This window comes from Semicossyphus pulcher, unplaced genomic scaffold, assembly GCF_022749685.1.
Source record: "Semicossyphus pulcher isolate SPU_LCO1_2020_fin unplaced genomic scaffold, fSemPul1.0.p SCAF_14, whole genome shotgun sequence".
In the NCBI taxonomy this organism is placed as follows: Eukaryota; Metazoa; Chordata; class Actinopteri; order Labriformes; family Labridae; genus Semicossyphus; species Semicossyphus pulcher.
Genome location: NW_027211648.1, coordinates 11,735,888 through 11,753,854, shown reverse-complemented (window position 1 = coordinate 11,753,854; position 17,967 = coordinate 11,735,888). Strand labels below are relative to the sequence as shown.

Genomic DNA, 17,967 nt, shown 5'->3' with positions numbered 1-17,967 from the left:
CAAAAGATTACATTAAACACCACAAGGGTATTGATTTTTTTCTTGTCTGATCCACTGTGTGAGCATGAAGATGCATTAAGATCAGCCTATCCTCTCCTCCTCCTCCTCTCCCCTCCATCACCTTCCAGCCGCTGTATGGGTGATGGTGGGATAGCAGGCAGGATGAAACACTTCCTCTGTGAAGCAGAACTTTTATGTCAGGTGAAGCCAGACACATCTCATCCCCTTCAATAGCTCCTCGTCAATTTCAGGCTTAAAATTTTATGGGATAGGATACTGTTTGATGCAGTCTACCAGCGGTCCATAACAGCAGTCATTTATTGTGCACTGAAAAGAGGGGGAAGAAATATTATGGCGTGTGGAGAAAAAAAAAAAGGTGGGTGGGTGGGTGGAAAGGGAGGTGAGGTGAAGGGAAGGAAGACCATAGAGTGCAGGGAAAAGGAGAAAACACAGGAGATGCTGGCAGATTGGCAGGCATGACCGCCGGCTCTCACGTGACCTCATCAGCAAACATGAGCGGGGTGATGCCGTCTGTCAGCCAGGTGGTACAAAAACACTTAAAAGCTCGCTGTACATGATCGGGACATTTGCTACATGGAAAATGTGGGGCAACAAACTTTATAAATGATTTTAAATTAACCGAAAGAAATTGAAAAAACAAAATTCAGAGACATTAGATAAAAACAAATTATTAAAGGGGCCATATCTTTTAAATGGATTTTCGTGGGTTTCACATTTTTGGGTGTGAGAAAACTGCATAATTCTGTGTTTTTCAAAAATGACATCTTTAAAAAGGTCGCCTCTAAATTGGGCCGTTCAGAACAGCTGCGAGTTTCTACGTAGAACCTTGCTTTCGCTGAAATCGACCAATCGTCAGTCACCATCATTCACCTCAGGCTGCCTTCTTGCTCTAGCTTGTCGTCAAGTCGTTGTCGAGATTCCAACTTACCATTCAGATACCTCCTGGCAATTCTGGCTCGTACATATAAGGCCGAATAATCGATCCTAGAGCAGCCATGTTTTCTACGACTTTGGAGTGACAGCGCAGTGTGGCCGTCCACGTGGGGGAGGGGCTACGCGGTCACTTCAAATACTGTCAGCCAATCGTGGCTAAGGTCTGACCTAAAACGGCTTGTTCTTTTATAATTACATTCAAATATGTAAACAAACTTTAGCAACGAGATTCAAAAACATGTTAGAATAACAGAAAATTGATTGCATAGCTAAAATATGTCCCCTTTAAACGTTGAAATTCTCACCTGGTAGATGTTTTTGGCCAAAATCTGGTCTGGAATCAATGAGGGCTCTTTGAGCATGCTGTTGAGGACCGTTTTAGAGGCTGAGAACAAGAGAGGAAAGCAAAAGAGGGAGAGAAACAAATACAAAAATCACCTTAATAATATTAGTATGCAAATTAAATCAAGCATTATATCTTGTCCAACCTATGAATGTAAAAAAAAAGTGTTCTAATTGAGAGCAAAGAGCGAAAATCGACTGCACAGACAAAGACAGGTTTGACATACTGTAATTCACGCCACTGTTAGCGCAGTATTTCCACACGAGTCCATTAGAAGGCTGCTTGGTGTCTTCACAGATTTTCTATAGATAAATGTTTCAGTCCACAGCACAGGAGCCCCATGCAGTTTATCTACGTTATGAACGCTGACTATTCTGCATCTCTCATCCCCGTTCTTGCTCTACCAACATTATAAATCAGGGAAAAGGGAAAGCCCGCTGGATTGATTTCGCTGCTACTGCGACAGCGAAAAAAATCCTTAAATCATTTCTTAAAAAGATTTGGATTCAATGGATTGTATCATTGTGTGACGAAATGGTTGAGGCGCGCCATTTTAGTGATACATGGTGCTGACAGACGTGCAGCATCACAGACAATGCGGGGAATGTTTCTATTCACATTTCAGGCATGGATGGTGCCTATAGCAACGCTGCATGGGGATGCCTAAGCTCATCTAGGACAAGTGTGTAACTGTTAGAAACAACAAGTTAAAGATGTATTAAGATAAAAATGAATTGTATTAAGAGAAAAGTGTTGCAAAGAACATTTGCATTTCTTTCATAGGAATTACTCCTCGACAGTGCTGTTATCCCTCATCTACCTTATGTTGAGATTAAGAGGGAGGAGGGCGGAGAAGAACAAAGCCCATTCAGCGCTCCCTCCTCTCTTTCTCTTCCTTCTTCTTTGTCTCCATCTTTCTCTGCCATCTTTCTCCCCACACCCCCCCCCACACACCTCTCTGTTTCACTCTCTCCCAGCCACAGCACTCCCATAACCTCGCACTCCCCGTTAGAGCTGCGAGGCACAGGGCTGTGCTTTATTTCTTTGCTCATTTTTCTCGGAGATTGGTACCTTCACACGCAGATCCATACCGCGCTCCTGTGCAGAGCAGAGCAGAGCAGCGCGGGCAGGCGGGCGGTGAAGAAAGAGGGTTATATTTTCCCCTTGAGTTAGGACACCTCATGACAAATGATAATGGATAATCAATAAAGCGGGAAATATGAGGCAGCAAACTTTATGAAGCCAGGAGACATATTACTCCCCAACAACACTGGTTTCCCTTAACAAAGTCACTACTCGACTGTGCCTAATAATCTGAAGGAAAATCAAAGGACCCGCAACCACATCAGCAATATTGGCAACTTATTCCACTTTAATGGCATTTTGATTGATTTTTTTCCCTCCTCCTAATGGTCGTTTTATAGATTTGACGCTGCTTCTGCAAAACAGTAGTGTGTTATAAACCTCCCTGAAGGCAAACAGCAGCCATTAAAGCTCTTGTCTTACTAGCGCTCATAATTGGAGGTTGACCACCACCACATTTTGGTCTCTCACATAACACACACACACACTTCCAGGACTCTCTCTCCTCGTCTCCCCCCTCAGAGCTTTGATGTTTTTGGTGGATGGCCGTAATAAGTGATAGGATCCCTTTCTGCTGCACCCTTTGAGCGATGGGGTTAAAAATAGCCATAAAGAGGTGACCTTGGCGCTGACATTGTGGAATTTCAGCCAAGCATTGACCTGATGAAAATGGAAGGCCGGGCGGCTAATAAATCAGGATGCTTTTAAAATGAGTTTACCCTAATGCTCATTCATCACAGGCTGTAATGCCATTTGCAGGCCCGGGATTCGCTGCTGTGCACAAACACAGCAGTAAATAACAACAGGGCCCTCGCATCCCTCGCATCGTTGCAGCCTCCAACATCAGCATACATTTATTAAAGACGCCCCCGCCTTGCACGGCAGCACTCCTCTGTGACACCCTGAGCTCCTCTCTGCCACACACACACACACACACACATACAGGGCATGCTTTTAAAAAAAACACACACACACACACAGGCGCACACATAAAACACGTGCAAGGAAAATAAAAAGCATAATCTGAAGAACACCAGACGCGGGGAACAAAGCCCTGCAGCGCGACTTTGCACCTTGTAAACATTCACCAAATTTACTGTAATTGTCGCATGTTGGTATAAATTCTGACTAAGGCGCCGTATCACACCGTCAACATCTGAACAAAAAAAAAAAAAGAACAGAGAGGAGGAGAATAATAGATGTGAAACGCTACGCCTCCATTGGGATTTGCTAAAGAAAACAAGCAGTGTAAACAAATCACGAGCCTGTTTTCACATGCAACCCCAAAAACAAGACAGGAAGCGAGGTAACAGCGACGTAACCTTGGCTTGATTTCCTATTGCTTACTTGTGTCGTTTTGTAAGCGCTCTTCCTTCCACCGGGGTGAAAAAGTCATTATCTCAAACGCAAAAAAATGCGGAGAAACCTCATTAGATGGCAACATTTGTTGAGGGAGGACCGTAATAAACAATAACGGATGACGATTGTTATTGCGCCTGACACTGATGAGCTCCTCTGCAAGTTTGTTTATTAATTAAAAAACCCACTTTTTTTTCCCAGATGGGGGGGGCTCTTACCCGTTTCTTCTATATGCACACACATAACCCCCCCCCGTACACTCCCCATGCACAAGCCATTGAGCTGTGGAGGGGCACTCGTTCATCAAACTTCATGGAGCAAGGGAGAGACAGGTCCTGATAATGTGCGCCGCTAAAGCTGATTTTCCATGATGAATCTCGGAGCATATAAATTGGCTAATATCTGAAAACATTTACAGATACTAGAGGAATTGACTACTTGTGGGACATGATGGATGAGGCTCCGCGACGCTGGCCGACAGCTCTGCAAATCTCTGCGGCTGCCTAAAGCCCTCATTTGATTTTCCAATTTACTCCTTTTAAATTTATCCTCCCGTATTGAAAAAAAAAAACAGAAGATGGGAAAGAGAGAGAGAGGGAAAAGGAGAGGAGAGAGAGTGGGAGAAAAGAGGAGGGGAATAAATGTGTTTTTTTTCTAAGTATCTGTGGTGGTGTGTAGGTGCTAGTTGATGATATGAGGTGGTATCTCCCGTGCAGGAGGAGCCCAGTCCCTGAAGAGGTTACTGGGGCAGAACTGATCTGCTTCCACCTGATTCTCCCTGATAGCACTGAGATGAGGCTCTGCATTTCTGCGTGTGTGTGTGTGTGTGTGTGTGTGTGTGTAGCAGTAGTAATAGTAGATCTGGGGAGGCTCTGCTGGGGAAAGAGGCTTCCTAGGTCAGGCCATTAGACTGTGGCAGAGGCTGACTGGAGCTTCTCTGCTGAAAAGGAGTAATTAGTATACTTGTCAAGTGAAGTGCCACGCTGCTGCTTACCTCCTTTTGCACCCACCCCTTGCACGCACAGAAAAAAAAAAAACACACACTCATCCTGCCTTTGCCTCCTTCCTCAATCCCCTCCTGCTAATGAAGTGCCCTCGCTCTCATTATTTGAAGAAAGGCAGCATATATACGCCGGCGGAGAGGTGAGGAGAAGAGAAGAGGAGCACTTAAAGACAAGAGAAGAGGATCCATAACAATCATGGTGAAAGTTGAGATTTTACCGGATGGAACATAATACAATATTCAGTTATCAACACGTCTGATCTGCAAAACTCCGAAGCTATTATGAATTCTGTCGAGGAACCCGAAAGATCATAGCAGACGCTTACATTCTCACAGTGTTAACATCAAACGCGGGACATTTATAACCCGGCGTACACGGCTTCTGTAAAGGAATGTGACAATAAATCTTAAAGGCGGTTGAATCACATAGTTACAAAACATGGAGCGGCAATCTAATCTGGAGCTGGGCCTTGGGAAAATGGAAAAGGTCAAATAGCTAGCAAAATTGCCTCCTCAAAAAAAGTATGTCTAAATCTAGAGGCACATCAAGTCCTGTCAAAGGAGGAATAGAGGAAAAGATGAAGAGATAGTAGCAGGAGGGGGAGAGAAAGAGCTGGAGCTCCCCCAATGTGCCTGCTAGTGACTTCTAAGAGGTGGTATCTACTGACATGGAGCTGGGATGACAACGCGGCTGTTTACAATGACAAGAAACTTTAAATCATCATCATCAATCAACTTAGAATATCCGTCCCTTCCAGTTCAAACTATTTAAAGATATCATTTTGGGTGAATAATTGTCTTACAGTTATGTCTGCTTTTCAATTACGGCCTTCACTGGGTTTTGGTCACATCAGTTTCACTTTCAATAATCAATTGGAAGTCAGTTTTTATTTTAATTTAAACTAAAAACTAAAAACTTTTTACACATTTTCATTCCGTTCAGTTTGGTTAAATTCAACATTATAAGTCATTACATACACTTTTCATAATGCATTTGATGACATCATTAACACGGATAGATTCAACTGTAATGAAAATAAAGGTTTGGCTTTTTATTGTTATCAATAGTGGTGGGAATTGAAGGGTAACTCACGAGATGATACGCGGCTTTGACGTCATTTTCATGTTGTGGAACGGATACAGAAGCTGAGCGGTGTTTCGCAGAAGCAGGTTTGTACAGATTTGCTTATATTTTTTGTTATATTCTAAGATAACTCACGATACGATGTGCGATACGAGGTGCGATACGATGTGCGATACGATGTGCGATACGATGTGCGATACGATGTGAGATACGATGTGCGATACGATGTGCGATATGAGGTGCGATACGATGTGAGATACGATGTGAGATACGATGTGCGATACGATGTGCGATACCATTTGCGATACGATGTGCGATACAGTGTGCAATGCGGTGTGCAATGCGGTGTGCGATATGATGTGCGATACGTGGCTCACGATAACGATAATATCACGATACGGCAATTCTGCGATAATTGATGTCTAGCAAGACGATCATATAACGATACATCACGATATCTGATTAATTGAGGAATACAAAATGCCGCAAAAAGGGTAGAGTGCAGGATTAATGTATTAATTCACTGCAATTTGGTGCCAGTTTCACAGAATTTGAGACAAACTGAGATGAAACAATGCACCTGTTTTCAGTCTGTAAATCCATTTACAGAACTATAAGATTAAGACTTTGAGTTTGGATGCATGTCACAATAGGGCTGTCACTTTTCCCAAAATCCAAGTTCAAACTAATTCAAGGTGATATGGAATTTGTTTGAATTATATCGAATAGTATAAGTTGGGAAGAGCATGAGAGTGGGGCGGTAGAGCGAGTGAGAGAGAGCGTAAGTGCGCACGCGTTACTTAAGTCGGGGAGCGGAGCAGCAGAAGAGCAGAGAAAAGAGTGATCGGTAGCTGTATAAACAACGGAACTGCTGCTGGGGTATTAAAGTGACGGGAGTTAGCCCCGAAGCTAGCTACAACTTTGGCCATGGAGCAACAATGAGTCTCCCCTGTGCTTTCTGACGACCTTCGTGACGCTGAAGCGGGAAAGGTTAACAACGGCTTGGCTCGTTAGTTTCCTCTATTGGTTTGTAGCAGGCGGCGTGTTATCGCCGTCTGTTAGAATACAAGGCACACTACTACTACGACTCTGGAAAGCTAATTACTAATATGTTCGTGGGCAAGCGTTTTCTGCTGTGCTTCAATTTTTAATTGGATCACATCATTACAGTTCGAACTATTCATATTTCACCAGGCTCGAACGATATATATATATAGAATTATCGACCTCTGTCATAAGCAACTCTGCAAGGAGTCATGAAGTGGTGACGCAGACTCAAAATCGGGAAATCTGTTTACAGCGCCATGTATTTGTGAGTTAAAGTATCGATAGTTGGCACCAGCCTAATGATAATTATATTTTGTCAAAGTCCATATTTTTATGTGGTGCCCTTTAAACTCAATTGTCACATTCCTGTCTCTAATGTAGGACATCTCTGAGACATGAGCCCATTATCAACAACCCTGGCATACATTAAAGCTGTCTCAACTGGTGTAGAAGTCCCTATTTTCCCTAAAAGCATATCACAGGAAGCTTTTTGTGACCTTAAAATAGTGGATATAAACAGTGCAAAAGTGCACATGTGACCTTTCCTCCCCTGCTGCCCGCTCCGTTTTCATGAGACAAGGAACATTATGGATGTTGATATCATATTCAATACGTGATAAAACTGCTTTGAATGTATTGATTTATTTACAAGCGCCACAAGATAGTCTTTCATTCTGCCTGACTGATGCTCTCTCCAATACTTGTGCTGCAAAGAGAGGGAGGGAGGAGGGGGGCAGCTTGTTGTGGCATCATGTTGAGGTGGTTGTGTGTGTAGCTAGTAGGAAGGAAGGATGGAGGGAAGCAGAGGAGGGAAGGGGGGGGCAACAACAAGCGAGCAAAACAAAACAAGGAAGGGACAGAAAACAATTTAAAACTGTGTATTGATCCAGCACTAGTGATTGTACATATATTCCACAGTCCCAAAGGCCCCATTCCTGTGTCTCTTAAATGCAAAGGGAAAGAGAAGGGGAATAAAAAAACGATGGTGCGAGGCAAAGGCAAGCCACTCACCCAGTTGGGGGTAATGTCCCTTATATAGAAGTCTATTGATCTTTGCAGCACGCCTGCCCGCCCTCCCTCTGGGGTCCGACAAAAACACACAAATACACACACATGCACGCTGGAGCGCGGTCGGCTGCTGGAGGGGGGCATGACGGATATGCCTGACAATAGCACTGGACCAACCTGTTAGCTAATTGCCAGCAAAGACAATTATCCTTGCATTGTTTCATAATGGCAGCACATTACTGGAGTCTAATATACACACAGGGATTGGAGGATTTGACCGTGCGAGTCCATGTGGGCAGCGATTCATTTGCGAGGGCCGAGCAGGTCGCGAGGAGACTGCACAGGAGCTCTGTCAAAACAGGAGTCACCCTGAAAGCAACAGACTCAGTGGAAAGGTGCAATCTAATGACATCATTATTTGTGTCGCAGGGGCGATTTTACGAGATAAAATAGTACCTTTTAATCTGATCAACATTACTAGCTAGCATGCTAAGATACCGCCTGGTTCCAACGCTGTTCTGCGATTAAACAATGCTCATCCAGGAAGTTTCATCCGCTACGAATCTATTCTGAGCAATAATAAAGCATGTTTGCACTGTATGGAGATGGAGGGATGCAGGGTGCTATTATCTGAGACGGGAGTGCTTCTCCTGGATGAATGCCCTGTTCTACAAGCTGCTCAGACGAGTATTTTGACAGGCAGTGGATAACGGTGGGTCCAAAGCAATCACATCTCTGACTTTGACAAATGGCTGTGCTGTGGCGAAGTTGAAAATAACACACATCCACTTTAATCTCTTTCTTGATTAAATTGGAGGCACGTCTTTTTGACATCATGCGATTCACTCTCAAAGCAGTGACTATGCTGCACGGACGCACGTGCACACATACACAATCCTCTGGATAGACCTATTGGAATGATATGGAATCAGGTTTGCATGTGATATTTGGATTTCCCAAGCGATAAAAACAAGAAGAGAAAGGGTTTTGGATCACATATAATGAGGTACAAAATTACGTAAGAAAGTTCTGGAGAGGATGAAATTAAAAGACATTAAACAGAATGCACATATTTGACACGTTAAACAAAAGTATTTGCGTCTGGAATTTTGTTCTCCCACAGCGTGTCCGTCAGCGTTACCTGGGAATGGTTTGCTTTTTCCTGCCACATTTTCCTCAACTCAATTTCCCAGTAGGGTCCGAGAAAGGAAAAGGGGATGAAGGAAGAAGAGAAGGTAAGGGGGTAGATGAATGCGGAGGGTGAGGAAAGAAATCAGGGCTGTTATAAATAACACTCACGAGGTGAGCTAGCATTGATCCACAGTGCACTTGAGAGGTGGGTGGTCCTCCCTGTGCTTAATTGCCAGTCATGTGCCCTGGGATGCAGCTACTACTAAATGCGGTCTGTGTCTCATTAGGCTCGACCGGGCTGAAAATACGGCAGCTAGACATGGAATTGGGACTCAAACGGGAAGGTATTCCAAAGACAAAGTGCTACAATTAAGACTGATGTTGGGGGGAATGATAGAAGGGACGGAGTGGGAAATTGGAAAAGTGTAACTCACGCATTTCGCCCTCCAGGTCCTGAAGGAACCTGTCCAGGATGAGACGAGCCATCAGTGCAGGAGACAGATCCACCTTTACAGAGATTGCACAACAAAAAAAGAGAGAATTTGCCTTTAAAAAATGGGCATAGTGGAATTACATCATTCACAAAACTTCCCACTTTTACAGTTGGATGTGTGAACATGTTACAAAGAGCCTTAGAATCAAGGCTGGAAATGACACGACAAGTCCACCTTAGGCTGATGTCACAAAGGTGATAATGACTGTGATGGCTCTAAATGATATTATTGCGTTTCAAAACCTTGACCTAACTTTCGACAGTCCATGTGCAAATTGCTCTTTGAAAAGCCTCGCTTTGCAATAACCTTTCCCACAGGAACAAGAGATCGCCTATTACGCAGCCGGTTGAATCGCCTTCACCTCTTTCAAACGGACAACCGTAGTCTCTCATCTTGCGTGGGGAAAAAAAAAAAGGCGTGCGCTATGCCCGGGCTGGAGACAATGGAGAGCTTTAATCATAGCATGATCACCAAGGCAAAAACTGCACGAAGCAACAGGACACACCGGAGGGACTGTGGGAATGCAGTCCTTAATAGGACGGATAGAACCTGTGGCTGCAGCACTCTTTGAACGCGGAGATACCTGGAGAGGTGTGTGATGTTTTATGTTTGAGTGCAGGAAGGAGCCTTGACAGGTAAAGGCGCACAAATGACTGCTACTGGAGGTGTCTACCTGACCCTCATTCATTCTTTGTAGCACAATACCTTTCCATAGTTTATAAATCATAGTACTTTTAAATTTTCCTAGAAAAATAAAATATAGACTTTTAAATATAATATAATATAATTCTTCACTTATGGGCCTCTATACATGTGTGTTGTTGAGTGTGTGTGCAGACCCTTGTGAGACCCTTCCCTCTGCATCTATTCTGTTGTTTTGCTTTGCACGGGACGTTTTCAGGAGGGGCGCTGCTGTGGTTCCCTGAACCAATCACATATAGTATAGGTGAGTGTGGGCGTGGTGGGCCCCATTGAGACCGGCGGACATGGCGACAGAGCGATGCAGAGTTGGCCTTCTTTCTGTTGGACAGGTAGGTGCCTTAACCTGGGTAGGACAAGCTAACCCGCGGTTAGCATGCTAGCGCAAAGGAAACCGTGATGCTGTCGATGTTAGCTCGGCGGGGTGGGCGTGTTCTCGAGAGAGTGAGAGTGAGCTTCTGGTGACGAAGAGTCCAGGAGGAGGGGCCCAGTTTGAATGTGTTGTTGACAAAATCCTATTATACCTTTAAACAATGAATAAGCTGCAAATAAGAAGACATTCACTACTACATTTCCAAGCCTTCTTAGTATGGAGGGAATTAACATTTCTAGCCAGCTCGTTAGGAAACACAATATCCGTGCAGCCAAAACTCTTATTTTCTCTTGTTAGCATAATTGGGGACCAAAAGCGAATTTGCCTTCAGCCTAAGTGAGAATGGTGTGTTTCATCTTTCCTCTGATGCTTCCTGGTTACGCTGGGAGCAGAGAGGCTTCTGTCTAAACAATGTCTTTTTACCCCGAGTAGTATTTGTTCACATCTCCATAATATCGCGCTAAGAAGGCAGCTTGTAAAAATATGTCTGTAATAAAGAAGGGCAGAGCGCAGAGTTTATATCTTCATTAAGGCCTCTGATAGCATTTCAAACTTTTGTAGCTCGCAGCTATATTAGCTCTTTCTTCCTCTGCCTAACCCTCCTAATATTCTCTGTTTCCTCTGTCCTATAAATCCTCTCCTCTCTGTGCTTATTTGCCTGCCCTCCATTTACATCTCTGCCTAACAAGAGAGCATCAGACTCCTGGTAACCTGCATCAAGGCTGACACATGAAAAATGGCAACATTACCAACGCTGGCCCAGCCTGAATAAGGAGCACCTGATTAGTTCAGGTACTTGCTTCTCCCTAATTTTCATATTAATCATGAGTCTATCTCCGTCCTCAAGTCGGCCCTTCACAAGTTTAACATGTGAGTAAGATTCACAGGAGCTTGAATTCCTCCAGAAAATAATTATTGTTCTGCAAAACTCTGGTTTTATTAGCCTGCAAAGCTAATGTGCTCTACGTACGGTTCAGCAGATCTGCACCTGCTCTAAACCCTGCATGTTTTAGTAACCTTTGCATAAAGCTCCATATAAAGCGCGCACAAAACAGCACATGTCGAGTTTAGAACCCTTGTTCACGGAACACTTCTGGGGGCATGAATACTTTTCATCATTGTTAATCATTTCCCTCTGTTGGAGATATATTGTCTCATAAAGGGATGAAACTACATCAATTAGCGGTCTGGGAGACCATGAGTGCTTGGTTTAAATGTTAAGTAGCATATTAAAATGACAGTTAAATGGTTCATAGACAGTTATCTCTGAGCTGAATATAATCCTTTGGAGGAAAAAAAAAAATCATGTGTCAATTAAATGGAGAATGAATAATGGCAGTTAGCTTTGAGGTGCCACTGATGCATGTGAGCTCCTCTGATTTTAGATTAAGACCCCTCAAATGTTGTTGCCTGTAAAGCACCAGTAAGAATTTAAATGTGCATTTAAATATTTTAGAAGGTTACACTGCGTATTGTAACAAACGAAATGAGAGGAAACTGCAAGACTAACTAGTGGGGGTGGAAATCGCAGGTACGATACACAACACGTGGCCCACGATAACGATAATATCGCGATACAGCGATTCTGTGATAACTGATATATTGCAAGACAATCATATAATGATACTTCACGATATCTGATTAACTAAATAATTCAAAATTATTCATTATTATTTATTATACCGATAATACAATTTTATCCAATAAAAACAGACTATAATAATTGCTTTCATTTACTGCTCGCAATATGGCCAAGGCTATGGAGGTGTGCGGTGTAAAAAGCTTAAACAGCTTTATTTTGTATTGAATTTTTTTTAATTCTTATGTAAATATAGGCTTTTTTGAGTTTTATGTTGATATACTTTATTAAGTAAAGATGTGTTTGTGTTAACAATAGTGGTGTCAGTTAGAATTGGTAGGTATAGAATATTAATATCCATCTTTGCTCACTGCATCTTAGCCTTTCTTACTCTCAGGTGAGCATAGACTTCACATTATGAACTTATTTCAAAATGTGAAAAAATATCGGTAATATTATCGGTATCAGCCATCAGGAGCATGTATTATTGGTAATCGGTATCGGCTCAAAAAAATCTATATCGTGCATCCCTACTCACTTCTTTTCATCACTGACATTATCCCGCTTCTTCTTCTTCTTCTTTTATCCTGCTGTCAACGTCTTCTTTGGCTAAGTAATTTCCGTTCATGTTGCGCTTATTCGCGTCGTAAGCGCCACAGCGAGGAGTCATGAAGTAGTAACACAATAAGTCTAAATCGCAGGGAAATCTGTTTAGAGCCTCATACATTCGTAAATTAAAATATTTGGTGCCGGCCTAGCAATAATTGTTTTGCACGAGTCAGGACGAGCATATATCGCTGAATCCATATTTTGTCCCACCCCGACTAACAAGTATTAAAATGAAAAAATAAATAAAAACACAAGTGAAAGTGTTTACTTTTCCAAAAGTTGCAGAAATTCTGTATTAAAATGTATTGCATTAATTTTAAAGTAATTCAGCCACATTAGCGACTCTTGCTGCATTTTGGTACTACATTAATGAAACTGATAATTTACTATTAACCGTAAACACACAAGCTCTTTCGAGTTTTGTACCACTGAATAGCTCTAATTTAAATATTCCTACAAATCCTTCATTGAGCTCCTGAAGTAAAAAAAGTGATGAAGTGATGAAGCCAAGAGTTAACCGATGACCCTGCCCTCACCTGTCCGCAGTTTGCTGCAACTCTGCTTGAAGTGCAATTTGGAAAATGACATAATAAAACACAAAAAGTATTTTCACATCTGCTTAATGGAGGCGAGAGGTAATTACATTAAATAATTGATAATGGAGCGGACCATTTTACCAATTTTGATAATGACTAACAGACAGGGGGGAACAACCTGAACCTGCAGCAAAGTTCTCCCTATCCATTTAAAGAAAAAAGAGCGTCAGTAGAGGAGCTTTTTTTTTAAGATAATAAAAGAAAAAAAGATTACCTCGATGGCCAGCTCCAGCAGGACAGGAGCGGTGGGATGTGCCTTGGCCTCACTCAGATACCTTCATTATAACAAAGAACAACAGCAGTGAAAAAAAAGGCCCACAAAGGCAGACAGAAGGGTAGAGGGGACTAGACCAGGCCAGCCAAGACATGCTAATGTCCCTGATGACTTTGCCCTCGGTGGCATATGGCAGGCTCGGTGCGGTTAAAACAGCACTGCTTGAAGGGCTTCAAATTTCCTTGAAGCCAGACGAGCATATGATAGTTAGTTAACCCCTGCCGCCCAAAAAGCCTTTTTTCCCTCGCCAGCTAAAACTGCAGCTCCCCACAGATCTTACCCAGATCATCTCGGAGGTTTGTTGTTGTAAGTGGATTAGAAGTGCATTATCCGGCCTTGTTTTCCCCAGAACAATGGCCTAATACGCTAGATAAAGGCTAATTGCAATATGCAAAGAGGCTTTTCCCCCCCTGCAGCCTGTTTTTCCTTTTTTTAAATTCATCCCTTTTCATTGAATTACACATAATCATCCCATCATAAGCCTGTGTAAGGCAAATGTCCAATGGCTGCTTATTTATTTATTTTGCTTCTCTCAGTTTGACATGGAGAACAGAGCCGGAGCTTAGCAGGTGCACGCGGAGGTCTGGAATGAATCCTGAGGGTGGTGATTTGTTTGGAGGAGATTATATCTGTCACGGTGGCCCACCTACTCTCCGACTGAGGAAGGGGACTTTGGCGAGTCGGAGAACAGGGAGAGACAAAGAGAGCGCGCAGGAGTGGGAGACGGGATAAACAACAAACAGGAAGAAACGCTGATAGAGGTGAGAGGAAGATATACCGACGTGCTGGAGAGGAGCGTAATAAAGTATTACAATACCTTTGGTAGTGGCTTTCAATGACATCAGGTGCATGGTGTCTGTAGATTGTTCTTTTGGTTCTTTTCTGTCACAAACACAGATGTCATATAAACAATATGAATAGTAATATTACTAATAATAACTACTGCTTTACATTTCCCCTGCGTGGCTTCACTTTGACTCTATTGTATATCAACGAGCGCAAGAGGTCTTGGCTCACAGTAATTCAATTTTAATAAGTTTGCTGGGGGTCAAAGTGTGCCAAGGCAGCCTTGTTCAAAGCCCCCGCCCCCCTCACTCAAACCGTGTATTCATTTCCCCCCTTTTCGATCAAACAATGACCCTATCCCACATCCCGCATTTCCTGACATTTCCATGCAATTCAATTGCCGTCTGCGCCGAGAAGCAGGAGGATAGATAGGGGATAAAAGAGGAAGAGCATTGGTTAAAAAACAACTTATTTAAAAACTACTACACACGAGGAAAAATGTAATTCCGCCGAGACAGGCTGTGTGACTGACACCTGTCAGGGGGATGATAAATGACTCCATTTTCTGCCTGTGCTGCCTTCTGCCACTGGCGGCAGCGGCCATTTATCATCATCCGCTGTCAGCCGTGGAAAGCAGCAGTGACAGTGCGAGTCAGCAAACATTTAGCACACGCAGCCGCACTACACGGGGAAATTATTATTGTCAGAATAATAATGGTTTAGCATAATTTATTACAGGTCCACCAAATAAGCAGGGGCTAGATGTTATTAGACAGATGGATGGGAAGGCTTGGCAGACATCCACTGAGGCTCAGGCAGGCAAGGACCCTCAACGTGAACGTGAGGAGGAGGAAGAGGGGGGTGGAATAAACGGGGGGTACGGTGGTGGGGGGGCATCCTCCAAACCAATCAGAGAGCTGGCAGTTCAATTACAAAGAAATAAAGGGACATTCATCATTCAATTAGGCACCTGTCAGGGCTCACAAAGGAAGAAAACTTCTAACCTGGTACTCCAGGGAGAAGATGCTCAGAAGAGTGGACTGCGAGTGACTGGAACAAATAAAAGAAGGACAAAGTTAATTACCAGAGTGCATTGCACAGAGACAAAGGGAGAGGGGGAGCTTCAAAGCTGGGGCCAGCTGCCCTGTAATCTAAAAGAACATGAAAACAAGTGTGGCAAAGTTGTTCCAGATGAACACCTCTGACAAAGGATTCCTTCCACGATGGCGTGGGGGGTGGGAGAAAGGGGGAGGATGTGTGCGGTATGAGGGATGAGAGAAATATAGCCGTTTTTTTTTTTTCTATCACTCATTCATACATACCGTCTTCTTCCATCCATTACATGTTAGAACGCTGAAATGTAAATTGTTCTTAATGGGAGTGTGGTTTCAAGAACGTACATTCATAAGGCCAGAATAAACATCGCAAAACTGGAAGGAAATTCACAAAAATTACGCAAATAATTGATACGATCAAAGACAAATATTCGCTGGAAATCCACTCCCTGGTTTGGTAGATTCCTTAGGAACAGGGGTTTGACCACTGCGAGCGTGTGTATTTGTTTGTGCGAGACAGCGATAGAAGAAACTTCTCCTGCTTCACTGTCAGTGCTGGCATATGGGCCGTCCTGGAGCCTTCCCACTGCAACTGATGGGCTTTGAAAATGGAAACTTTCACTGTAGGAAGCTGGGATTCCCAGGAGTCCGCGGATTCCATGGGTTGCCATAAGTTACATTCATCTCCAGCTCCATTCAATGTCAAACACCTGGCAGAGAGGCAAACCTGGAAAACAGTCGGCCTCAACGGGGGAATCCAAGGCCCATTCGATAGACCCTTTTCCCAACCCCCCACAGCATCCTTGGAGTAGAAGATATTTAAAGCAGTGGCATGTATTATTCTAATTGGATGATAGATTTCTCCACGCTGCGCATCAACTAAAAAACACACACACAAATGCACCACAATCTTGCACCAATGGACACACCAATAGAAACTCTTGTGTCTCTTTGTGTCCGTATGCTGCTCTCAGAACATTTCATTGTTAGCTTCAATGGAATTTTTTTTGTTACAAGGCACTTGACAGCGGTATGTTAATATTGACTTCAAATCTGCATTGACACAGGCCTTTCACATCCATCTGAAACAACCAGATGACATGTAAACAAAGCCAAAGGAATCCCAAACATTAATTTCTGTCTGGAGTCTGTGACCAAATCTTAATAAAAGCAATCCAACCGCTGGAATAGTTTAGCAGTTTAGGACGACTTACCCAACCGAAGACGTCATCTTGGGGCTCCCCAGATGCCACTTTTAAACAGTTTTACGGCTCGCTGAAGAGTCTCTTCAACCACAAAGTTATAAAAGTGAAGAAACAAATGTTTGAAGTGAAGGAGAAGAGGGAGTGGGGGGGGGGACTCTGCCACCTCAGCATTAATTTACAACGATGCTTGGGGACGAAGGGGCCACTGCAATTAAGTGGGCCATTAAATGGTCAACTGTCAACATGTGGACACTTAAGGGAGGGGGAAAAAAAATTCTTCCACACTTCAACCTTGCACCTGAGCATTTCAACAACATTACAGCCTTATTGTTGGCATGGGACCATCGCGATCCCCCCGTTGGAACAGACATCTGTTAGGTTTTAAATGGATTACTCTCTATAATGAGCGTGATTACTGCCTAATTGCTAAATCTATACGCTGTTAACTTTAAAGGGACGTAAACTGCTCTTAATATCTGGGAAAACATATCTGTTTCAAAAACATTAAGGACTTTTGTTTTTCTTTTTTACCTCAAGTCTGTTTTTGTCCACATCAAAACTTCAAAAAGAACAAATCAAAACGAAAAAACGTCAAGACTTAAAAAAGATTCAAATGAGATGACCGAAGGAAGACACCTGGATCCAAACCAAGAGTTGTCTGCGTTTTATAGAGTCTGTCAAGTTTTACACTGCGCTCATATTGTGTAATGCCCTTTCCCCATTTAACAGACATTAATAGTAAGTTATTGCAGGGTTTACATGAATGTATATCCAACCTGTGCTCTCCTGGGAACGGTATGCTCACTTTATGCTAATATACAGAGCCAAATGCAGGCGTACAATGGGGATCGCATCTGCCTCCTGCACAGTAGCAATACATTTTTACTACAGTACATCCACCTTATGTATCATAACACCAGCATTTGTAGGACTTTGTCCTATCTGAGTTTTTAAACATTATTCACCAGATTTTTTTGCCTACTTTGGCTTTACTTTTATTTTCTAATAAGGGTGGGACAACATATCGATACGGCAATATATTGTCATCCTGATTCATGCAATACGATTATCGTTACGCCAATTCCAAATGTCGATATTTTAAGCAGATTTACCTGGGATTTTGACTCATCCCATTACTACCTCATGACTCTGTCAGCGGTGATGCATCGTTATATGATTGTCTTGCAATCGATCAATTATCGCAGAATCACTGTATCGTGATATTATCGGGGGCCACGAATCGCATCGTGAGTCACCCTGCGATTCCCTTCCCGATTTTATAATG

At 43.0% G+C, this 17,967-nt stretch overlaps 1 protein-coding gene across 1 annotated transcript in view; it reads right to left on the bottom strand.

The window, feature by feature from the left end:
• The window catches only part of cdin1 (CDAN1 interacting nuclease 1), a 57,326-nt gene that overhangs the window by 29,838 nt on the left and 9,521 nt on the right, over positions 1–17,967 (bottom strand). Inside the window, exons 3-8 of the mRNA XM_069662036.1 lie at positions 15,427–15,472; positions 14,454–14,518; positions 13,577–13,637; positions 9,447–9,519; positions 1,260–1,339; positions 278–327 (exon numbers count right to left, since the gene is read on the bottom strand). Coding sequence (XP_069518137.1) covers positions 278–327; positions 1,260–1,339; positions 9,447–9,519; positions 13,577–13,637; positions 14,454–14,518; positions 15,427–15,472 — 375 coding nt within the window. The remainder of the gene's footprint in view (positions 1–277; positions 328–1,259; positions 1,340–9,446; positions 9,520–13,576; positions 13,638–14,453; positions 14,519–15,426; positions 15,473–17,967) is intronic.